Source organism: Rhincodon typus, chromosome 13 (genome assembly GCF_021869965.1).
Source record: "Rhincodon typus isolate 14 chromosome 13, sRhiTyp1.1, whole genome shotgun sequence".
Taxonomy (NCBI): Eukaryota; Metazoa; Chordata; class Chondrichthyes; order Orectolobiformes; family Rhincodontidae; genus Rhincodon; species Rhincodon typus.
In genome coordinates this window covers 63,428,652-63,454,865 of record NC_063344.1, presented here as the reverse complement: position 1 = coordinate 63,454,865, position 26,214 = coordinate 63,428,652, and the positions used below count along the sequence as shown (strand labels likewise).

General features: G+C 41.5%; 1 protein-coding gene across 3 annotated transcripts in view; it reads left to right on the top strand.

Annotated features, from left to right (window-relative positions):
- Positions 1 to 26,214, top strand: part of LOC109913485 (integrin-linked kinase-associated serine/threonine phosphatase) — a 57,954-nt gene that overhangs the window by 16,429 nt on the left and 15,311 nt on the right. For all 3 annotated transcript variants that reach the window (XM_048604279.1, XM_020513001.2, XM_048604281.1), the window contains 2 exons: positions 1,761 to 1,882; positions 8,245 to 8,364. In XM_048604279.1, coding sequence (XP_048460236.1) covers positions 1,761 to 1,882; positions 8,245 to 8,364 — 242 coding nt within the window. The remainder of the gene's footprint in view (positions 1 to 1,760; positions 1,883 to 8,244; positions 8,365 to 26,214) is intronic.

Genomic DNA, 26,214 nt, shown 5'->3' with positions numbered 1-26,214 from the left:
TTCTTTCTTTCTTTCTTTCGTTCTTTCTTTCGTTCTTTCTTTCTTTCGTTCTTTCTTTCGTTCTTTCTTTCTTTCTTTCTTTCTTTCTTTCGTTCTTTCTTTCTTTCTTTCGTTCTTTCTTTCTTTGTCTTTCATTCCCTTCCCATATCTCTGTTCCTGCTGTTCTTCTCCCTCTCTCTGCATCTCTTTATTTTTTTCCTTGCCTCAGGTTCTGTTTCCCTCTCGCTAACTTGGCATCCATTTTCATTTTCCACGTTTACTCTGTTTTCTCTCTTTCTATTTTCTTACACACGCTGCCTACCCCAGTCTCTATTTTGCTGTTCTTTGCATCTGAAGCCATACTTAACCACAAGGGAGTGTGCATAATACAGATGATTCCTCCTGGAAGCACGGCACTTGAGCTAAATATGGATGAACTGTCGGTGATCAGTCTTTTACATTGCCAGTGTACGCTGGTAGGAGTGCAGAGCTGTTGTACCAGGCAGCAGAATATTGACACAAAATTTAGAAACCTTTCTTTTACCGTCTCTGGATTCCAAGCATCTTTAAAGTTTAGTGTTTTGGGGATTTAAGGCGTGGTCTGAATTTAAATGGAGACTTAAATATTTCTGCAGCTATCTATTATCCTATATGTAACAAGGCTCATGATATAAGATAAGAGCTTGAAGATAAGCTGGTTGAAATAGTTTCAGTGCACTGACTGACCCATGATGATAACTGTTATCTGTGACTACGTGCTGTGTAACATCACCTCCTCCTTTGTTAGGTGTCGTGATTGCTGTGGGATATTTTGTATTTGCGTGTGTTAATCTGCACCCACTCTGTGTTTGCTCTGCTTGCTAAGGTTTATACTGATCCTAAACAGGCATGTCTTCTTATTTAAAAAAGCAAAATACTGCCGATGCTGGAAATTTTGAAATTTTGAAATTTAAAAAAAAATGCTGTAACTACTCAACAGATCACACCGCTTCTGTGGGAAAAGAAACAAAGAGTTGCTTTTTCAGGTCTGCCACTCTTCATTCAGAGGAAGAGTCATCTGAAATATTAACTCTGTGCCCCTGTCTTCTGTCTTTATGTCCTTTTAAGATGGAAGTCAAATTTAGGGAAGAAGGGTGCTCACTGACCTGGGGGATCTTCAACTATGAAAGCCGCAACTTTGAAGTCACTTGATGTTTGATCCAGAGGTGCCTCGCCCTAGGCACATGAGCTACCAGCTGGAATAGTCAGTAGCTCCAGATACTACCTGTGGGTCAGGTTTTAGAGTGCAAGACACTCCCTCAGCTGTCACATCAGTCACTTCTCAGACAAGTATATCCTGAGTTAGAAACCGTGTAAAAGTCTAGACTGTCCTGTTGAACACTTTGAGCTCCATTACAGCATGGAATGGATATGGATGGAAAGCTTCCTCTACAGTGTCCAATTAAACACTCCCTGTACAAGTACTTCCCTGTTAGCAGTGCAGGTAGCAAATGCATTTTGTTCCACATCTCTTTCTTTATGTAACTTCGTGTCATAGTGAATAGTTTGAGAATCTTGCAACACGTTCATGTATCCATGGAACAATTTGTGTAAGCTATGGCGTGTGCGATGCCTATCAGGCAGTATGAATGTAATCTCGGGGTATACTGTATGTGGGTCAATGTGTGTACAATTAATGGGAGGATGTGGTGAGGTACGTGCATGGGTTTTATGACAATTGATGCATCGATTGGGAATAGCTCCTCACCTGTTGAAGTAAATTTTTTGCTTTTTACTTTCAGGCCATTCTGTGTCGGGTGAATGAGACCAGCAAGAAACTGATGGCCTTGCCGCTGGTGAAGGAACATAACCCAACCCAGTATGATGAGAGGATGAGAATTCAAAAAGCAGGGGGCACAGTTAGGTGAGGAGTAAATCTAAAGATGATTTGTGTAGAAATGTAGACAGATCAAACACACGTGATTACACAAGGAAATTAAGTGGGCAGTGCAATCTGTATCTTTCTTACCAGATATGAATTATCAGGTCAGTTTGCAAGGAAATAGAAATATAAAATCATATACTTCTCCTGCTATGTGTGTGGTGCAGTACAATCCTAATGATGCTGAAACTTAGCCGCACCAAAATAAATCTTCATTTTCTGAATAAGTGTCTCTTCAGTATTCCGAGACAGGAGCCAACTAATAGTGTAATATGCAGTTGAATGTGGAATGAGCTCCATTTAGCAGTATTCTCCAGGAGCCGTCTAGTAAAGATAAACAAGGCAGATGATTGAGCATTTAGATCAGTTGTGAGAGAGATTTTTGAGTTCGGAGTTCAAACCAGGCGATGCTAAAGTCTATTACAGAGCATTTAAATCAGTAGCAGTTCCTGGAATTATAGCTATGCTAGTTTGAAACAGGCCATTCAGCCCATTGGACTTTCTCAACCTCTGTAAAAACAGCCCTTGATTCATTCAACTGCTGCACTGTTGTCTGATAATCCTTTTTTTTTAATCTTCTTAAATACTACCTATCCTTTAAGAAGAAGGAGAGGTATTGGTTACTGAACTGTTTCCTTTGTCGAAGTATTTCATGTGCTTAACAGCGCTCTACAATTTAATAAAATTTCTCTAAAATTCTCCCTTTGACTCCTCATCACTGACTTTCTGGTCAGTAATATTTCTTTTCTGAAGAAGGGTCTAGACCCGAAACATCAGCTTTCCTGCTCCTCGGCCTGCTGTGTTCATCCAACTCTACATCTTGTTATCTCAGATTCTCCAGCATCGGCAGTTCCTACTATCTCAGTAATATTTCTTTACCTCATTGGAGTTCTTCCTTATGGAACCTTAATTTTGCCACCCTTAGTAACAAGACAAACCTACAATCTCATTTCTTGCAAAATCTGTAAAAAATAAAAGCAAACATTTACTTTATCTCTGCCACACCTGCATCTATCAAAACTGCATTTCCACATGTATGCTGACAAGATCCAGCTCTACTTCTCCTACACCTGTCAATCCTCCACAGCCTCTGTATTTTTTCACTTCTTTCCTCATGGGTGTTCTATTGTCCGAAAATGCCGCCTTCAGTACTACAATACTGCTCAATCTGCCTACTCCCCTTAAATAAGACTATGGCTTATATATTTAGATAAGCCAATCTCGCATGGCCCCACAAGTCTCTTAGTAACGATATTTTCAAAAGCGTTTCTGATCATTTCCTTGTGCTGCTCTGTACAAATGTTGCCTCTCACCCATTCCCAAAACCTTTGCCAGGTACCTGACAGCTGCACTTTCAAATTCCCAACTTTTAGTCTTTGCCCTCCATTCGCCAAGATATTTTGGAAAATCAGATTGCTGGCTACCGCCACTTTTGAGGCTCAAGGCCACATTAAAACATTGTTCCTCGACTTGATTATCATTTGGTGCAGTCCTCACCTTTGCATCCTTACATCATTTCTCCAAAATGTCCAAAGAATCATCGGTGAAGATTTCTCCTCTGAATCCCACACAGTTGCTTATGGACTCTGCCAAAGATCTTTGCTCCTCTCTCTCATTTCTCATTTACGTGCTGCCCCTTGGCAACATCATTCATAAATGCAATGTTGAGTTCCATGTGCATGCAGACAACATCTAGCTTTATCCTGACAACTGTATTGTCCCCAATTTACTGTCACCCACATCCAGTACTGGTTGAGCAATCCCCAAATAAATATTGGGAAGGCTGTATCTAGTCTCTTCCATAACATCTATTTCCATACCATACTTGTGACTGAGAGACTGAACCGCACTAATGCATTCTTTGTGCCACTTGTTGCAGAGTCGAATATCTAACTGCATAATCACGTTATTCATCAGGATTATCTACTTTTCACCTCCATATTATTGCAGGATCTGAGTCTGCTGTTAGCTTTAGAATTGGCTGTTCCAATGTATTGCTGGCTAGCCTCCCAGATCAATAATCTCAAATAATCCCACTCAATAATCTTTGCATCATTCAAAATTTGTACTGTTTACCCATTTCTCTTGTGGTCACTGGTCTTCATTAGCTCCTGGTTAAGAAATGTCTTGATTTGTTTCATTCCACCATAGGTGGTCCTACCTTCAGCTGTCAAGGTCCTAAATTCTTGACTTGCTTCCTAAACCACCCCACCTCATTCCCTCTCCTTCCTCTAAAGCACTGCTTAACACCTATCATTTTGATCAAGCTTTTGGTCATCTGTCCTAATGTTCTTTATGTTATGATCCCATCTGATAGTCGTACAGGACAGATCAGATCTTAGAATGATGCCTAGCTTGATGGATCATGTGTTTAACTTTTGCTGTTGGTTGCCATAGGGATTAACCACTGAAACCTGTTCAAATGAGGCTGTAAATGTTCTATAACAAAATAACAGAAGTTTAGCAAAAGAAAAACAATGTGTATATATACTCCTACATTAGACAGTTAGAAAGATCTTGATGCAAACTGCAAAACAAAGTTTCAATCTATTCCCAACAGATTTTACAGATATTCAATTCCAGAGAAAATTCACGTTTATCTGTGACTTTTCCCAGTTTCTTTTCCTTGGACTACAGAGACAGGTTTATGATTTCTTTCTGAGTTGTCTTCTCATGAATCTTTTTACATTTCTGATGGCTGAAATTAACGTTTTCAGTTCCAAGTTCTCTTGGGTCGGAAGCTCCACAAACAGGAATATTCGCTTTAATGTGATTGGTTCCCCTGAACTGAAAGTTTGATTCTCCTGCCAGGAGAAGATATTTTCTTTTCTGAACTGAACTGAACTAATTATTTTGAACTGAGACCTTGAAGCTACTGCTCTAAAATCAAAACTAAACTAATGATTTTCTAGTCTGTTGTAAACTCAGCATTATAAACATTGCATCCATTGACAGTACATCGGTTCTCTTTGGCGCTTGACTGCAATTGTATACTTTCTTGGATTTGGTGCAATTAGGTCAATATTCCAAATGACTTTGACCTTTTCTTTTTAAAAAAGCAATTCCCTGAACAGAACTGATCCACATCTATCTGCCTCTGTCTTAAAATCCAAAACCGCAAAAACAACATACACCTTTCATCACATCTTCTCTCACTCAGTATCAAATATGGTTTGATAACACTCCAGTTAAGTACATTAGGACATTGTATGCATTTAAGGGTGTTATAGAAGAGCAAAATATTGGTGTTTATCCAGAATAAACTAGGAATCACCTCTGTAGTTCCACGTTTGATGGCATTTATTGCTACAAAGAAGCTGCATAAAGGGGTCTGTTTTTTAACATAGTGAAGTGAATGGAGAAATGGACAAATTATTGACTGGATCATGTCGATGAACAGGCAAATATGATCTCAATGTTGTTGTAATATGGATCTTGTGATTGGAACACAGTTTGACTCTGATGTTTCATTAGCTGATTAATTTGGCCCTGTGTAGCTTGTGCCTCACAGTGACCTAGCTTATGGTGCAGAGCGATTCCTCTAAGCTCTGATGGAGTCATCACTTGCCACTTGGCTAATCTGGAAGCTTTTGAGCCCTTCCTGTCGTGATGTGTGAAGGTGATGTACATAGTGATCAACACTGAGCTCCTCTGCTTAAGTGTCCCAGGTCTGCCCTTGATTTGTTGTTTGTCTGAAAATGTACTTGTTCTGTTAACCTTATCACGTGGCAGGTAGGCTTCCAATTTTGGAACGTTCAGCAGCAAAGCCCATGAATCTCCCTATCAATACACAATGCCGCTTTTTGACTGGGCCTCCTATGTAGAAGTAAATTCTTGATTGGCCGTAATTTATGGTGACAGATTTGTCAAGCTGAGGAACATCAGTGTTACAGGAATGCAACACTCACAGTGTCATGCTCACCCAGTGAGATGGTGTGTTATTACACACTAGGAAAACAAACAGTCCATTGGAATAAAATCGTCCACTTCTGCCACACGGATGACAAACACGATTGGGTGCACCACAAGACTAATGCTATTGCAGCCAGTAAAACTATAAACATAGAAAATAGGTGTACAAGTTAACTATTCAACACTCCGAATCCTGCCGTACCATTTCAATATCATGGTTGGCTGATCGTCCAACTGGAAACCCTGTTCCTGCTTCTTCCGCAAACCCTTAGATTCCTTCAGACAGTAACAATGATTGTATAGAATTTTACAGCGCTGAAACAGGCCATTCCTCCCAACTATTCCATCTTGATGTTGTTAGGTGTCCCCGAGCGTCCCCTCAACTTCTTTCAACCTATTCTATTAACTGTTCCAATTTTTTCTAGCTCAAGAACTTGTATAGCTTCCTCTTAAATGCTTTTGGGCTATTTCTCTTTGTCATTCCGTGTTAATCTTATCCATCACTCTGCACCTGGATTCCTGCTGTGTTAGCAGTGACAATTTGCGACACAAATCTTCTATCTTCCACAGGACTGAATGTTCTGCTGTGTATGTTCAATGTTCTTGTTCTTTTTTCCTCCAGTAGGAGGAGCCAAAACTCCTCCATCCCATAGCTTATGACCCCAATTGTTAAAAAGCTCTGCTCCTTTGCTGTTTACTAATTGATTGTTTTAACTCACGCAACCCTAATCCACCTCTTTACTCTGAGGTTTAGGTTATTGGCTGAAATCTCCAGAACATAAGTAATTTGAAATTTAATTCAAGTTATTCCTTTCAGCATCCACTTAAGTTGCCCTTTCTTAGTTCTTTTTAATGTAATTCCCTAATCTGCACAGAAGAAACACATTGGTTTCTAGGATAGTAGTAGGGTTCTCGAGTCCCTGCGTTCTGTTTTTTAAAAACAGAATGCCTACAGTGTGTAAGCAGGCCATTCAGTTCATCAAATCCATACCGACGCTCCAAAAAGCATCCTACCCCATCCCCATCCCCGCATTTCCCATGGCTAATCCACACAGCATGCACATCCCCAGACACTATGGGGCAATTTAGTATGGCCAGTGCACCTAACCTGCACATCTTTGGACTGTGGAAGGAAACTGGACCACCTGGAGGAAACCCACGCAGACACAGGGAGAACGTGCAAACTCCATACAAGACAGTCACCCGAGGGTGGAATCGAACCCAGGTCGTTGGCGCTGTGAGGCAGCAGTGCTGACCGCTGTGCCACCCATGCAGTTGTTGACTTGCTGCTCCCGGCTCCCTGCACCTTCAGTGGAATCAGGGGGAGGACTGAATTTGTTGCTTCAAACATAGTCTGACTAATGCATGATAAAATCTCAGCATAATCTTCAGGCTATCTGTAGCTTCAGTATTCTGTTTCTGTCCAGATGGAGGCTTTGGAGAATCCAGTGGAATTTGTCAGTGATGAATAGGAAGGTTTTGGGATTTTTTTACCTGTGCTCTGTGTTTGTCCATCTGTGTGCAAGTGTGAGCATCATATTAAAAGGTTTTGAGGGAAGTTTTTTTCTCTCTGTAAAATGGAAATGGGAGGTGCCACTGTAATCATTTGGTTCTGCTGGCTAAATGTATGACTGCATTCATCTTCCCATCATTATGCAACGTGTATTGTTCCCTGAGATATATTAGCTTCTGCTTGACTGTCAGCTGGGAAATTAATCACTTCCTGCAGAAGGCAAAGAAGGCAATTTTGTACTCTTCAAACAGGTCATTGATAATGATGAGGAGAGAGAATCTGATTCCCTGCTTGAACATTGATAAAGAATGCTACTGGGGTATTTGTGCCTGACAACCCCTGATTTTCTAGTCCCAGGTTAAAGCCCATGATTTGATGACAGTCTTTCATGTGGGTGTCACAGACACAGCCCTGCTGTGTGGCTGGTATGCATAGCCAAGTGATGGGCTAATTGTTGTAAGCATTCTAACTAACGTTTATGATGTGAATGGTTGTCCTGTCACGCAAGCCGATCTTCCATCCGTTGACTCCTCGGAAAGGCAGCAAACATAATCAAATATCCATCCCACCCTGGTTATTATCTCTTCCAACCTCTTCCATCAGGCAGAAGATACAAAAGCTTAAACACGTACCAGCAGATTCAAGAACCGGATTGTTCCCCACTGTTATTAGACTTCTGAACGGTCCTCTCAAATTTAATATTGCCCTCGCTGTTCGCACACCTCTGCAGCGGTAACATTGTATTCTTCGCTCTGTCCTATTGCTGTTCTGCACTTTTGTATGGTATGATCTGCCGGAACTGCGCGCAAAACAAAACTTTTCACTGTACATTGGCACATGTGACAATAATAAATCAAGTCAAATTTGCTTATTTGTGTGTTTCGACCGTTGGCTGATGCATTGATTTTTGTCTACCCAGGGATGGTCGAGTGATGGGTGTATTGGAGGTGTCGCGTTCCATTGGAGATGGACAGTACAAGCACTGTGGTGTGATATCTATACCAGACATTAGGCGCTGTCAGCTAACGCTCAATGACAGGTACAGTTCAATGGGTAGTTTGCGCCATTAGGCGACTGCTGCTGTTGTTCAGTCTTTTCCTCCTGGGTGCAAATCACATGCAGCAAAGTCTCTCATTCCAGATCTTTAAACTCCAGGTTGGGTTCAGAATCTGCACCTTTTTTGCAGCTGACAAACTGGGGTATGCTTTACCTGTCCATATCCAAGTGATTTTTGCTGAGTACAGTTTGATAACCAAACCCTTGTTCCTATATTTTTAGTTTAGTAATTGTTTGACATACCTTCATATGACCCTCAGCTTGAGAAGGCATTGCAAATAAGTGCCTCTCTTACTTTATAGTTCAAGGTGTAATCAAGTAGATCTATTAAACATAGGTGGATAGGTGATCAAAAATGATTATAATGTTGAATTAAAATACTTACAGGCCAGCCATCCTCAAGATGGGAAATAACAGTATTGCCTGCACTGCAGTGAACAGGAACTGTCCCAAAGTCCCCAGATATTAATCTTACATGGTGGTTTACTGTTTGTTATCTATCCGGCTTATTTACCTGTCTTCAATGTTTTTGTTTGGATCACCAAATTGAACAAGATGCGCGAAGAAACACTTTTCGAAATTTGAGTGGAACAAGAGAAATGCAAATAATGTGTATTTAAGAAAATAAACATACAGAGTACCTTCATGTTTTGTATAGCCTGAACTCTACCTTTGGCTACCCAGCTAGACAAAACATTCTGCGTATTGGAACCAGCTGGGACATTTTTATGAGAGTGAATCTGTATTGAGAACAAAGAGAAAAGCCAATACCATGATGCGTGATTGCAGCCCACAGTTGTAGTGTTGTAATGGAGGCATTTGGCATGGAAAAGGTAAGATCCATCAGAGTGACGTCTTGCCTTTTCTGATATGGCAGTCAGCAACCTGCGATGGGTCAGAGGTTTGAGATTTGATTCTCTTTGTGCCCAAGATGTTTGGGGCTGAAGGAGTATGTAGTGAGCAGGATCCCTATGCCAACCTGAATCTTCACTAGGACAGCAGTGCATTGAACAGCATGTGTTACTTTCTGCACCATCATCCCAAGTTGGGGAGCAGCATCCCTGGTGGGAAAACACAGTGAAATAGTGTTATGTGAGAGAGGAACAGAGCTAACCTTTCAGATCGAATATGATGCTGCACCAGAAATGAAAGGTAAAAATGTGATGGGTTTTATGCGATTGAAGAAGGGAGGGAAGGCAGAGGAAGGTCTGGAATGGGGTACTTGGCAGAAGAGATTGAATGGCAAAAATATCATGGGAGAGAAGGCAAAGGTTACAGGAGTGTTTATAGTAAAGAAATAAAACATTTATTCGGTGAGTGTGAATGGCAGAAAAATGAATAGCTTTGAAAGTTCTGTCTCTGCCACCTTAAAAATCATTTTCTTTTCCTTTTCCTTTTGTGTGTTCAGGAATCCAAACTTTTAACACTTCATGGATACCGATGCTCTTCTTTCTTCTGCTTTGCTTCCCTCTGACCCCATCCATTCTTCTAAGTCCACCTCTTACCATATACTCACAGCGCCATCTGACCTTTTCCTCTTTCACAGTGAACATACTGCTTTGCAAAGGACTCCCCTTCTCACCCTAAGTTAATGAATTTCCGCCTCAGTATAACTTTGAACTCCTCTTCCACCACATTCTTCACTGTAGTCACTTTGCGTAGGAGTCTTCGAGCTGCCCAGTGGTTCCTCAATCCTAACTTTAGTATTCTGTCTCCACCTCCACCCCTTTTTTCTGGTCTCATGCCCATTCTTGATGTTTTAATTGAGAACAATCAGTGTGTAAATGTCTCTGCTGCTCTAACCTGCGTCTCTGAATTTGCTGCATGCTTTTCCCTCAGGTGTGGCTCAGATGCTATGATCAAACCTACTGTCAGGGCTGGTGCTTTTGTCGGATGGTGTACCAATCTCTGCCTTGCAGAGGCAGAGTGCCAACTCTCAGACAGTGCTTCCTCCCTCTCCCAAGGACCATGACCCTGCCACTGAACGTTAACTTCCTGTTTCCAAAGTGGTCACTGGCTTCCACCTCTGGAGATCTTCCCTCCATGGCTAACCACCTCATGGTTGCCCAACCCTAAATAGCCCACTTCCAGCTCCCCATAATCCACAAACCGGACTATCATGGTTGACCCACTGTTTCAGCCTGTTCCTGTATCACTGAACTTGTAACTTACCATCTGGCTGCTATTTCTTTCTCACCTTGCCCAATTTCATCCCACGTATATTTGCCACTGTTCTGCTCCCTATCTCATTTCAAATATGTCCCAGTTTTCTGCCCTATCCATCTCCTCTTCACTATGTCGTCCAAAACACTACAACTCCCTCCCCAGCCAGGATGTCTGGAGGAACTTCTTCCTTGACAGAGGCCCAACCAGTCTCCATCCACAACCATCCTGTCTGTCTGGCTGAAAATTTATTCTCAATTAGTAATTTTTTCCCCTTGCTCCTTTCAAACAAAAATCGTGGCTATTGGTATCCACTTGGTTTAATTTACAACTTCCTTTTAGTGGGTATGTGCAAAATTTTTATTCCCATTCCACTTTTTCCAGTACTCAGCAACTTCACTGTTACCCATTTCTTGTTCTCATCTAGAACTGGAAGATGACATCGTCTTTACTTCTAATTAGCCCCATTCTTCCACCATCATACTGCCCATCTCAGATACCTCCTTTCCCTTCCTCAAATTTGCTACCTTTTGGGGATAGAATGTCTACTAATATTAATTATAGGCCTACCCATTATCACAGCTGCTTTGACTACGAAATAACTACATAGAGACCGGTATCCCGTCACCAAGTCACTCTTTATTTACACATGCACAGTCCTTGACTTCAGTACTGCCTCATTCAGAGTCAGCTATCAGAGTGTCAATGTATCTGACACTTCCCTTTTTTATATGTTAACCAGGGCTCCCTGATTGGGGCTGTTAATTTAGTCTGGTCAGGGAAGTCATAGTCTGAGGTCCAGTTGGCTGAGCTCATTATAATCACTACAGACTGCACTTCCTCACACTGTTTCCGTTACAGCCCTATTCCATTCTTCCTGTTTCTCCGTTTCTGTTGCATCTGTTCTGATGATGCACTGTTCCACAACAGTGCTTCTGATATGTCTTCCTTTCTCCTCAATCAATGATCACAACAACACCCCCCACTCCCCCACGCCAGCATGGTTGACAGGGCCCTCAGTTGTGTTTAGCCCACTTCCTGCACTTTTTCCTCTCACCCCCTTTTTTCGCTGAGAACCAGGGTAGGAGTGCCCTTACAATCACTTTCCACTCCACCAGCCTGCACATTCAAAGCACACCACCAGACACACCCTCCCCTCCCCTGTCAGCATTCTAAATAAACCAGTCTCTTCATGAAACCTTGATCCACACCTTAGTCACCCCTTACATTGTGCTGCCTTCCCATGGCACCATCTCATGCAAGTGCAGGAAATGTGATACCTGCCCTTTTACCTGTCTGTTCATCGTCCAAGGCTGTAAGTATTCCCAGGTGGGGAAGCAGTGATTTATGTGTTTATTATTCATTATTCGCTGCTCACAATGTGGTGTTCTCTATTCGTGCGGAGATCTGTCGTAGACAGGGTAACTGATTTGTGGAACATAATTTAGAGACTTTTTTTTAAAAAATTGTATCCAAGATTAAGAACTCTTCACTGGTTAAGAGTCTGATGATGACTATGAAACCATTGTTGATTGAAAAAACCCATCTGATTCACTAATGTCTTTTTGGGAAAGAAACCTGCCATCCTTAAGTGGTCTGGCGTACATGTGATTCCAGACTCTCAGCAATGTGGTTGACGCTCAACTGCCATGTGGGCAATTAGGGATGGGCAATTAATTCTGGCCTGGCAACATCCGTGAATGAATAATAAAAGCAAAATCTGCAAATGTGACCTAGTTTCAGCTTTCTTGGCATTTTAATTCTGTGCTCCCATTTCTGTTCTTGTCCTGTTGCAAACTTCTATTGAAATGCGCAAACCTGCACCCCATCTTCTGATTGGACACTTTGGAGGCTTCTAGACTCAATATTGAGCCTAAAAATTTCAGAAATCATGAATTCTGTGCCTCATTTTGATTCTGTATTGTTTCCATATGCCGATGTGAATCTTGTTTTTCAAGATTTTGATTTTGGACAGAGCTGCTAATTGTTCAGCCATTCCCACTTGTTCTGGTTAAATACTTTGTTTCTTTACAAGAATCATTGCCACTCGTTTTGCCTTTTTTTTTTCATAACATCTTTTGTCATTTAATCTCTCGCCCTACGTCGTTCTCCTCTCCCTTCTTTCAGCAGCACCACATTTCTACCTTCATTTCTGAAGAAGTTATATTTGAGTGAAAACGTTAGCTCAGTTTCTCTCTCCACACAATTTGTCCGACAGCATGAGTATTCGTAGTAGTTTCTGTTCTTATTTCAGAGTTTGAATATCCACAGTATTTTATTGTCATTATAGACATATGATTGTTTCCTTCTTTCCCTGTGGGCAATCAATTTAGAGAGTTTCAGCCCCAAAGTGTTAACAAATTATTGTACTATTTCCAATGTTATGATCAGAGTACAAGCAGGGCCTATGCAGTATGATTAGGAGGAGCACTGAATGCCTGAGCTGCTGGCCCGCTGAATCCCACAGAGTGAAATGCTATCACAGGAACAGCTGGTGAATCGTGGAATGATATGATGCGATAGCTGGAACAGAGGCATGGTAGCAAAGTATTTGATATGCCGTAAAGACAATACAAAGAGAAGAAAGTGGGGTAGCTCTACTGGCAAAGGATTAGATAGCAAAGTGATGAGAGATGATTTTGGTTCAAGGATCATTTGTGTATAAATAAGAAACAGAGTGTACCTTCAACAACACTCGAAGCTTGACACCATCCAAGTTAAAGCAGCCTGGTTGATTGACAACGTATCCACTCCATCCATGTAGCAGTGTGTACCATGTACAAGATGCACTGCGGAAATCCAAAGATTCACAGATGTTCCAAACCCACAGCCACTTCCGTCTAGAAGGACAAGGGTAGCAGATACATAGAAACATCACCACCTGCAAGTTCCCCTCCAAGCCACTCACCATTCTGATTTGGAAGTATATCACCATTCCTTCACTTTGACCAAGTCAAGATCTTGGAATTTCCTTCCTAACGGCATTGTGGGCCGACTTACAGCACATAGACATCAGTGGTTCAAGAAGCCAGCTCACCACCATATTCTCAAGGATAAACCAGGGGACAGGCACTAAATCAGCAGATCTGGCAGCATCTGTGAAGAGAAATCGGAGTTAACGTTTTGGGTCTGGTGACCCTTCCTCTGAACTGAGGAAGCATCACTGGACCCGAAACGTTAACCTCTCTTCACAGATACTGCCAGACCTGCTGAGCTTTTCCAGCAACTTCTGTTTTTGTTTCTGATCTAAAGCATCCACCGTTCTTTCTGTTCTTATGACAAGCATTAAATGCTGGCCCAGCCAGCAATACCCAAATCCAACGAATGAGTGGAAACAAAAAGTCACCGTTGTGAGTAGTTTTTGGCTCCCTAATAACAACTATGCTGTAGGTCAGCAACTATAGTGTAGGACAGAATACTGCAACCATCATGGGTGATTCCAATCTTCATAAAGACTGGACCAATTAAATTAGCAAATGTGAGCTGAGGATTAGCTCGTAGTATATTCAGGACAGTTTCTGAGAGCACTATGTTAGGGAACATATCTGTCATGTTTGTGTAATAAGACAGGGTTAATTAATGATCTCTGAGCAAAGGATCTTCTCGGCAGGAGTGGCAATAACGTGATAGAATTTCCCATTCAGTTTGAGGGTAAGAGGTATAGATCTGAAACTGATGTCTTAATTACAAGAATATGAAGTCAGCGTTGGCGTTGAGTTCCGGTCCCCCTGCTATGGGAAAGACATTGTTAAACTTGAAAAGATTCAGAAAAGATTTATAAGGATGTTGCAAGGATTGGAGGGTTTGCACTATAGGGAAAGGCTGAATAGGCTGGGGCTTTCTTCCCTGGAGTGTCAGAGGCTGAAGGGTGATTTTATAAAATCATTAGGGCATGAATAGCCAAGGTCTTTTTTCCAGTGTATGGGAGTCCAAAATTAGAGGGCATAGTGTAAGGTGGGAGAGGAAAGATTTAAAAGGGGCTCAAGGGGCAGAGAGTGATGCATGTATAGAATGAGCTGCCAGAGGAGGTGGTGAAGGCACCTCAGCGATACAACATTTAAAAGGCATCTGGATGGGAATATGAATAGGAAGGGTTTAGAGGGATATGGACCAAGTGCTGGCAAATGGGACTAGATCAGGTTAGGATAATCAGTTCTGTGTTGATGAGTTAGACCGAATGGTCTATTTCCACGCTGTACAACTCTGTCTCTTAAGTGAACTGGGACAGAAGGTTAAATGTCATGGTGGTAGAGAAGCAATGGCCAACATTTAAGCACATATGTAGTAACTTTGAATAAAGATAGATTCCATTGAGAAAGAAAGTGCTATGCATGATTAACAAGGAAATAAAAGATGGTATCAAATTGAAAAAGTAATACATACAATGTCACAAAGATTTGCAGTGGCCCAGAGGATAGAGAACCTTTTAGAAACCAGCAAAGGATCACTTACTTACCACCAAGTAAAGGAGAAATTAGAGTATGAGAGAACACTAGCGAGAAATATAAAACCAGATTGTAAAAGTTTCTACAAGTGTATAAAAAGGAAAAGAACAGTGAAAGTGAGCTTTGATCTCTGAGTAAAACTCAGGAATGAGGAATGCAAAAGGAGGAAATCGTAGTGACTTTGATTAAATATTTAAATTTGTCCTCACAGTGGAAGATACAAAAATCATCCCAAGAGTACCTTTTTTAAAAAAGCAGGCGCAAAAGGGAAGAACTTAAAACAATCACTATTCCTGGAGGATAGAGTACTAACAAGACTAATGGGGTTATATATTCTGTAGAGACAATGGATCCATTGATTCTAATTTCCTGAATTTCATACATTCTGGAAAGGTCCCTGAGGTTCTCTGATCAGCAAATGTAACAGCACTATTAAAAGAAAGGAGATGTTTAGCAGAAAACTATAGGCTCGTTTTGGGAAAATGCCAGAATCTATTAGTGAAGTGGTAGTTGCAGGACATTTGGAAAATCATTAATCAGGCAAAATTATCAAGAATTTGTGCAAGAGAAGTCATTCTTGACAAATTTATCATTCAAATTTTTTAAGCACCTAACGAGCAGAGTGAATAAGTGGGAACCAGGAGATGATATATTTGGCTTTCTAGAAGGTATTTTACGAGGCTCCACATAGAAGGTTACTAATCCAAGATAAAAGGTCATTATGTTGGGATTAGAAGAGAGACTAACAAATAGAAAACAGAATCCTTTTCAGATTGGTGAACTGTAACTAGAGGAGTACCCCAGGAGTCAGTGCTGGCACCTCAGATATTTGTAACTATGTTGATGACTTGGATAAAGGAACTGAATCTATAGTGGCTACGTTTGCTGATGACATCAAGATAGGCAGGAAAGTAAGTTGTAAGGAGGATACACAATAATATAGTGAGTGGGTATAAAATTGGCAGAAAGTATAATGTGCGGAAATGAGAGGTTGTCCACTTCAGGAAGAAGAATAATAAAAGCAGAATATTATTTAAATGGAGAGAGACTGCAGAATTCTGCAACACAAAGGGATCTGGGTGTCCTTGTACATATATCACAAAGTTAGCATTTAAGTAAAGCAAGAAAATTTGGGCAAGTGGAATGTAGCCTTTATTGCAAGGAGGACAGTTGAAAAATGGGGATAAAAGTAGCAGTACAGGGCATTGTTGAGGCTGCACCTAGTAAACCATGGACAGTTCAAGACACCTCACTTTAGGAAGGATATACCGTAGTGTAGGCAGTTCAGAGAAGCTTCACTTGACTGATTCCTAGGATGGAAAGTTGTACTCTGAGGAAATGTTAAACAGGTTGGGCTTGTATCCATTGAGGTTTAGAAGGGTGAGAGATGATCTTTTCTGTTTCAGTAAGATTCTGTAGGAGCTTAGAGTAGATGGTGAGAAGGGTGTTTTCTGAAGTAAAGCAATCTAGAGCTAAGAGAATATGCTTTAAAATAAGGGGTCTCCAATTGAAGATGGAATTGAGGAGGAAGTTCATCTCCAAGAGATTGGTTAGTTTTTGAAATTCTCTTGTTCAAAGTTTGTTCTATTGTTGATAGACAGATGGGATAATCGGGGCAGGTATGAGAGTGGAGTTGGGACCAATAGGATTATGCATGATCTTATGCCTGTAATGGCACAGCAGGCATAGTCTACTCCTGTTCTTATGATCTTATTGCCTGACCTACTGACTACACAGTCCTAAATCATCAATGGATACATTTCATGCACAAACTTTCCTTTACCAAAAATATTTTCTAGGCTGGAAGTTTATTTTAGTGTGGTTTTGACTCCTTTATTCCATAGAGTTTGGATTATCAGCAGTTGCTTGCCTGAACACTTCATACATAAATGGGATGGCTACAGCTCATTTAAAAATGGAATAATAATCACCTTGTATCTAATCGACACCATGACTAATAAGACGTTAATGTTTCAACCCCAGACATACCAGTAGCTCAGGTGATCCAAGATAACATCCACCATTTGATTTGTATCTGCACATAAGAAGTGTGCTGTTTTTGATAGTAAGATCATAAAATATTTAAACCTCACAAAAAAATAAAATTCCTAATAATGTTTTTATTTAAATTTATTCGTTCATGGATGTAGGCATTGCTGGCTTCCCAGCGTGTATTGCTGGTCCCTAGTTGCCCTTGAGAAGGTAGTAGTGAGCTGCTGCCTTGAACTACAGCAGTCCCTGTGCTATAGGCAGACTCACAATGCCTTTAGGGAGGGAATTCCAGGATTTTGACACTGCAACAGTGAAGGAATGGTGATATATTTCCAACTCAGGGTGGTGAGTTGTCTTGGAGGGGAACTTTGAAGGTGGTATTCTCATTTATCTGCTGTCCTTGACCTTCTAGATGGTCGTAGTTATGGGTTTAGGAGGTACTCTCTAAGGATCTTTTGAATTCTGCAATGCATCTTGTAGATAGTATACACTGCTGCTACTGAGCAAAAGTGGTAGAGGGAGTGAATGCTTGTGGATTTGGTGCCAATCAAGCAGGCTTCTTTAACTTGGGTGGTGTTGAGCTTCTTGAGTGTTTTTGGAGCTGCACCCATCCAGGCAAGTGGGGAGTAGTCCATCACACTTCTGACTTGTGCTGTATAGATGATGGACAGGCTTTGGGAGGGAAGTTACTTGCCACAGTATTCCTAGCCCCTTACCTGCTTTTTTTCGTCATTTTATTTGAATGGTGCATCCAGTTTGAGTTTCTGGTCAATAGTAACCCCCAAGATGTTGATATTGAGGGACTCAGTGACAGTAACACTACTGAACATTAATGGGTGATGATTAGGTTGTCTCTTATTGGAAGTGGTCATTGCCTGGCATTTGTGTGGCACAAATGTTACTTGTTACTTGCCACTTGTCACTTGTCAGTCCAAACCTGGATATTGTCCAGATTTTGGGTTGCTTCTGTGTCTAACGAGTCTCGAATGGTGCTGAACATTTGTGCAATCATTGGCGAATATCCCCACTTCTGAACTTAGGGAAGGTCAATGATGAAACAGCTGAAGATGGTTGGGCCTAGGATGCTACCCTGAGGAATCCTGCAGAGATGCCCTGGTGCTGAGAAGGGTGACCTCTGATAATCACAACCATCTTCTTGTGTGTCAGGTATGACTCCAACCAGCAGAGAATTTGCTCCTGATGCCCATTGATTCCAGTTTTGCTAGGGCTCTTTAGTACCACACTCTGTCAAATGTGGCCTTAATATCAAGGGCTGTGACTCTCACCTCCCCTCTGAAATTCAGCTGTTTTGTCCATATTGGAACCAAGGCTGTAATGAGGTCGGGAGCTGAGTGGCCCTGGCAGGTTATTACTGAGCAGATGCTGCTTGATAGCACTGTTGATGACATCTTTCATCATGACAGTACAATAATGGGACAGTAATAGGCTGGGTTAAATTTATCCTGCTTTTGGTGAGCAGGATATACCTGGGCAATTTTCCACATTTGTTGAGTACATGCCAGTATTGTTCACTGTACTGAAACAGCTTGGCTAGGGGAGTGGCAAGTTCTGGAGCACAAGTCTTCAGTACTATTACAGGAATGTTGTCAGGGCCCATAGCCTTCTCAGTATCCAGTGCCTTCAACTGTTTCTTGATATCATGTGGAGTGAACCGGATTGGCTGAAGACTGGTATCTGTAATGCTGGGGACCACTGGAGGAGGCCAAGATGGATCATCCATTTGGCACTTCTGCCTGAAGATTGCCGTGAATGCTTCAGCCTTATCTTTTGCACTGATGTGCTGGTCTCTTCCATCATTGAGGATGGGGATATTTGTGGAGCCGCCTCCTCCAGTCAGTTGTTTAATTGTCCCCCACCGTTCACGACTGGATGTGGCAGAACTGCAGAGCTTAGATCTGATCAATTGTTTGTGGGATTGCTTAGCATTGTCTCATTTGCTACTTATGCTATTTCGCATCCAAGTAGTTCTGTTTGGTAGCTTCATCATGTTGAGACCTCATTTTTAGGTAGGCCTATTGCTGTTCCTGGTATGCCCTTCTGCACTCTCTATTGAGCCAGGGTTGATCCCCTGGCTTGATGGTAATGGTTGAGTGGTGGATGTCCTGAGCTATGAGCTCACAGATTGTGCTGGAATACAATTCTGCTGCTGTTGATGGCCCACAGTGCCTCATGGATGCTCCGTCTTGAGTTGCTAGATCTGTTCAGAGATGTTTCCCATTTAGCATGGTGATAGTGCCACACAACACAATAGAGGGTTTTCTCAATATGAAGGTGGGACTTTGTCTTAACAGGGACTGTGTGGTGGTCTCTCTTACCGATACTGTCGTAGACAGATACATCTACAACTGGCGGATTGGTAAGGTTGAGGTCAAGTATGTTTTTAACTCTTGTTGGTTCCCTTAACATCTGCCTTAGCCCAAGTCTAGCAGCTATGTCCTTTAGGACCAGACCAGCTCAATCAGTAGTACTGCTGCTGAGCCACTCTTGGCAATGGACTTTGAAATCCCTCACCCAGAGTACATTTTGCACCCTTGCCATCCTCAGTGCTTCGTCTGAGTGTTGTCCAACGTGGAGGAGTACCGATTCATCAGCCGAGAGAGAACAGTACGTGGTAATCAGCAGGAGGTTTCATGGGGTATGAAGTCAATGTTGAGGACTTCAAAGGCATCTCCCTCCTGACTGTGTATGCCGCTGCACCGTAGACTTTGCTGGGTCTGCCCTGTGGGTGTGATGTTGCCTGTAAGATATGATTCCATGAGTATGACGATGTCAGGCTATTGCTTGATTAGTCTGAGACAGCTCTCCCAATTCTGGCACTAGTCCCGAGATGTTAGCTCTGTCAAACCTGTAAAATCCTCCTTGATGTTTCTGCCATTGTCACTTTTGGTGTATAGATCAGTGCCGGGTGGTCTGTCTGGTTTCAGTTCTTTGTTGAGACTTTGTCGCAATTGTCACCACAACTGAGTGGCTTGCTAGGCCGCTTCAGTTGAGAATCAACCACATTGTCGGTCTGGAGTCACATGTAGGCCGGACCAGGTGAGGATGGCAGATATCCTTCCCTGAAGGAACATTATCTGAGTTTCTGAATTAATAGATTCGGCATAATACTACTAGGCCATTGCCTCCCCAAGTAAGTGCCTGCATCAAGTGCAAGAACAGAATTCCTGAGTCATAAACCATCCCTCCAAAAGGCAGTAATTAGTTATTTGGTTGAAGGATCAATTTTGAAGGAAGTAAAACAATCATTGTAGAGTTGGAGCCATCAAAAGACTACATAAGCAAAAGGGGTTTCAAACAACCCTAAATGAAAGCAGAATGCAGCTGGCTCGATTAGTCGTTATCATAAAAAAAAAACTTACCATTTCACTGAGTTATAACAGCCTTCCTAATCAGACAAACAAAATCACAGGTTTACTCAAATGTTGGGTACATATTTCACAGTCAGTTTTTGTGAATTTCACACTTCGGGCAATGCAGGTTGTTAGTGAATTCACTGCTTGCTCCATCTTGAATCACACCCAGTAGTTTAGAATGCCAAGTCAGAAGAAAAAGAATACGTATGGATGAGTAATGGGCATTTGCAAAGCCAATCATCTCCTAATGTCACATGGACTATTCCAAATTGACAGGGCACTAGCAACTTTGTGTTGATGGGAGAAGGCCAAGCAGGATCGGTTGCCGAGGTGGGCATTCTAGGCTAATAATGCCTATGATCTTTTCAGCCTTTTCCTTTGCATTTGCGTGTTAAACTCCACAGTATTCGAAGGAATTGCTTTTGGCACCCTGACAATCTCCTGGTGATAGTACTTAGACTTGTATACACGCAATGTACCTTAGCCAAGCTTTTTAAGTACAACTATGACATTGGCATCTCCCCAGCATGATGGTGGATTGCCCAGACATGTTCAACCATGAAGAATAAGCTTGGTCTAAGCTGGCCAATTACTGTCCTTGGTTCATTTCCCAATCTGATATCATAAACAACACCCACTCACCAATACCCTTGTCAGTAAAAACTCAGTTTGGATTCCCCAAGAATTGTTTTTGTCCAGATATAAGTAAGATATTGATCCATAAACTGATGCAAGAGCAAAATGGCAGAAGAGTGGGCAAGAGTAGTTGCCCTTAATATTAAGACAGCCTTAGAAAAACTAAAGTCAAATCTTCCAAAGACTGGAATCATACCTGACATGAAGGAAGATTGTCATTGTTATCAGAGGCTAATCATAATTCCAGAAGATTAGTTTTGGAGTTCTTCAGTGAATTGTTTAAGTCTCACCATGCTTGGTTGCTTCGTTAATGACAATTCTTCTGCCATCAAGCTGGGAGGCTCATTTGCTGATGATTAGCTTTATTCACAATTCATTTAGTAATGAAACAACCTAAGCCAACTTGCAACAGGACAGACAGAACTTGAAAGCTGAAGTGACGTGATAGGTAATTTTGGTCCACCTAGCTGCCAGGCAATGACTATTTAAATTAAGGAAAAGCAGCCAACTGTTCAAGGCTGCCAGCTAGGGATTATACACCATGCAGGGAAGCCAAAACAACAAAAGTAACTTGGAGGGGAGGATTTTTTCTTTTAAATTGATTAATCACTAAAGAGGTCTTGGAGTCATTTCTTGAAATTTCCTAAATTAACTCGCATGAATATCAGTAGAGTAGAATAGAATAGAATCCCTACATTCAGCCCAAAAAGTCCACACCAACCCTCTGAAGAGCATCCCACCTAGATGCATCCCCCTAGCCTGTCCCTGTAACCCTGCATTTTCCATGGCTAATGCACCTCACCTAGGCATCCCTGAACACTCAGTAATTTGGCATAGCCAATCCACCTAACTGGCACATCTTTGGACTGTGGGAGGAAACCTGAGCACCTGGTGGAAACCCACACAGACACGGGGAGAATATGCAAACTCCACACAGACAGTCGCCTGAGGGTGGAATCAAACCCAGGTCCCTGGCGCTGTGAGGTAGCAGTGCTAACCACTGAGCCATCGTGCCACCCCCTGAGCTACTACAATTGGCTTCAATGTCTTTCAGACTCAAGAAAAAAATTAGCAACGAAACTAGATTCCTGGTTTTGAGTACTAATCACTTAATTCTTCCATAGGACAGGGTTTTTAAAAAAATACTACTTTGCAAGATGTCGGGATCATATTTAACATTCATCCTATTGGTTTTTTTTTATACTGCTAAATGGTTTGCTGGAGACTTAGCAAGGTCATTAAGCTGTTCAGGCTGGTGTGGATTCACATGTAGGTCAGACCAGGTAAGAGTGGCGTCACAACTCCAGGAATAGTGGGGCTCGATTTCCAGTGCACTACCTCAAAGAGTCGTCACAAAAGTCAAAGATTTTAAAATAAGTACACAAAATTTCCCAATTTACTTGATTTTCAGATCCAGGTGTTAGAAGTAATTAGACTCTAGCTACAAGTAAACAGTTATAAACTGTTGCCATATATCACTGCAAATTAAAACTCTAATCCTCTTATAAACTGCCCCCCACCCTTTTATTACACACTCATGGAAAAATAGGTTATGGGTGAAGGAAGGCTGAAGGCAGTTCAGTGGTTCCTGTTCTTGTGTTGCAGAGATGATCTTTATGAACATTATGGTGGTCAGTACATTGCTGTTGGCACAATGTTTACCATCAGTGTCATAAGTTATTTACTTTTCACAACATGCAGCAATCCTCGAAAGAACTGTTTTAAAACCAGAGTTTTCTCACTTCAACCCACAACTTTAAAAAAATTTTTTAAAAATTACTGTCTTAGTAGCATGGAAGAGGTCTCCGATAGATGCAGCATTTTCCTTCACGCGTCAGCCTAGAAATGGCCTAATTTATTGATTTCATTTTTACAATATATAAAACAAAATAACTGCGGTTACTGTATATCAGAAACAAAAGCAGAAGTTGCTGGAAAGGCTCAGCAGGTCTGACCCTTCTGAGGAATGTCAAGTTTGGTTTTTCTTCACTGATGCAGCCAGACCTGCTGAACTTTTCAGCAATTTCTGTTTTTGTTTCATTTTAACCAGTTGCCTTGAGGGTTGAACTCCCAACCTTGGGCTACAGCTACTGCAGTACACTAGCCTGTTAACCTAGATACAGTCAAATCATGCTAGGCCCAAGTGTGAAGGATACAATTTATGTGAGTTACAAGAGGGGCGCTGATTCCCAGGACACTGCAACAAGAGTCTGGAAGGAGCTGAAAGGAAAATAAACCAACCATTTTTAAAATTAAATTCCTAGTCCCTTTTATAAATTGTGGCTACAGCATCATAGCATATTCATTGAGTATTTGTCATATCAGCAGATACTTCATCTGTATCAGAGGAAAGGGGAAAAGGAGTGAGAATGGATGGGAGCCCTACCTTATCTTGCCTGTCTCAACCAGACATCAGCGTGGCCCGTATTTCCTCACCTTGTTATGCTCATCAAGTTGTTGTGGGTTTCCTCATGACAGCATGTGATGTGCAGTGACAGGCTCAACAAATGTCTATTTCTGCTGTTCATTCAGTTGGGTTTAGCATTAAAGTGTAAATATGGGACTCATTCACCTGCTTGCGAGGCAGCACCAGATAACCATCTTACGCCCTGCTGTGGCGGGAGCCTGTTGATGTTTCAGTGACTGCTGTTTCAGATTGACTAGATTGCATATCGAGGAAATGGCTGTTCAAATTACACAGGGGCAAGGGATGGGAGGCACGGCCGAAGCTTGATATGGGATGTGGTCCATTACCAAACTTGAGACAATTCAGAATATAAACCAATCGTCAAATTCCTAAACTTAGCTGTTGAATGTATGTAATTCTGTTCACACGATTTTAACTTAAAAAATCAGTTTACCAGCCATAAAGCATCCAGCTTGGCTACCGACAATGATGTCATCGTCAATCTTTTAAAAAGTACTTGGATGAGCATTTCAAATATCATGAAATTTAAAGCTATGGGCCAAGTGCTGGAGAGTGGAACTGATGTAGACTTAAGAATTTTTTTGACAGTGCAGACTTGATAAGACAAAGGGCCTCTTCTGCACTGTATGCTTCCGTTATTATCTCCTTACTTTGATGTTCACCATGCTGTCGAAGAAGGAATGGTTGCACAAAAAATATGAAATGGCTCATCAATTGAATTGCAAATACGACAGTGTAAGTGGCAACTGTGCCATGCATCAGGCTAGGCCAGTACTGCCCTTTTGAAAATAGAACAGCATTTGAAAACAGTAGCAGGATTGGACAGAGTCAGCATGAATTTATGAAAGGAAAGTTATGCTCGACAAACCTATTAGAATATTTTGAGGCTAAAACTATAAAGTTGATAAGTGGGAAGCAGGGGATGTGATTTACTTTAAATTTCAGACAATAAGGCTCTAATTAAGAGATTAGCATGTAAAATTAAAAGTGCACGGGATTGAGGGTAGTGTACCAACCTGTATATTGACAGGGTACCAATAGAGTACAACCAGCCCTATAGTCCTCTGGGACTTTGGTGAATTTACTTAACTGACATGGATGGAGATTGGCTGACAGACAGGAAACAAAATAGGAATAAACGCGTCATTTTCTAAGTGACAATCAGTGAACAGTGAAGTATTGAAGGGATCAGTGCTTGGACCTCAGCTGTTCACAATATATCTTAATGATTTAGATGACAAAACTAAATATAATGTCTCCAAGATTGCAGACAGCACAAGGCTGGGTTGGAAGGTGAACGACGGAGTTGCAGAGATTCACTGTGATTTGGACAAGTTGAGTGAATGTTGATAAATGTGAGGTCATCCACAGAAACAGGAAGGTGGCTTATTATCTGGCAATAGTTTGGGAAAAGGGAATGTGCAACGACACCTGGTTGTCCTTTTCAACCAGTCACTGAAAGTAAGCATGCAGGTGTGGTGGGCAGTGATGATGGCAAATGGTATGTTGGTCTTCGTAGCTTGATGATTTACTGCAATTGTACAGACCCTGGTGAGACCACACCTGCGGTATTGTGTGCAGTTTTCGTCTCCTTATCTGAGGAGAATGTTCTGGCTGTGGAGGGAGTGCAACAAAAGTTTACCAGACTGATTCCTGCGATGACAGGACTGATGTATGATGAGACTCCAGATCACTTAACTTTGGCTTGAGTTTAGAAGATTGTGGGTGGGGTGGATCTCATAGAAACCAAAAAAGTTTCTCACAAGCCTATACTTTATAATCACTGGAAGGACGCTCCCGATAAGAAGCCCAGAAGCAGGAGTCACAGTCTAAGGATGCAAGGGTAGGCTATTTAAAACTGAATTAAAGAGAAATTTTTTCACCACAGAGTGGTGAGACTGTGGAATTCTCTGCCACAGAAAGCAGTTGAGGCCGAAACATTAAATGTCTTCAAAAAAGAGCTAGGTATTGGCACAGTCATACAACTAAAAGAATCAGACTGTGTGGGGCGAAAGCTGGAGTAGGATAATCAGCCATGATCATGCTGAATGGTGGAGCAGAGCAGAATAGCATACTGCTGTTCCTATTTCCTTTATTTCTTCCAATTTCACCTACAACATGAGACAAATTCTTCAAATTGGAGATACTCTAGAGAGGTGACAGGATAATAACTATTTCTAACCACATCACTATCTTCCTTACAGTCACGAGACGAGAGAGAGAGAAGGCAATAATAGAGTAGGTTAGGGCTGCCTGACTGTGTGAGCTCGTCTCCACACCTCAGTAATGGGTATACAAACAAGGAATAAGAGTGGACCGCTTGGCCATACAATAAGATCATGGCTGATCTGATTTTAACTTCAACTCTATGTTCCTACATATTCCTATAATCTTTAATCCCCTTGGTAATCAAGAATCTGTCTACCTCTGCATTAAATATATTTAAAGATCTGCATCCACTCCATAGCCACCTTAAAATCTTCATTGTCACAATTTGTCAGTTCATCCAAAATTCTTCATTAAATGTTGGCCGCAGTCTCTTATTCTTTTGCATGTCTCGTGACTGAAATAATTCAGGTGATGCATTTAATATTAGCTGTGAAATAATTGTCATTTCCATTTTTCTCCTCTAAATGTTTGGTATACTTAAGAGGAGAGTCACTAAAGGGCAGCTAACAGTCCTGCATTGAGCCCTGGCTCTCAAATTGCCAATTTCTAGTTGAAACCTGGCTGAGGAATTTGCCTCTTGTAGTAGGAAGTGGAGATAAAAGACAGAATTGGACCCCCATATCCAG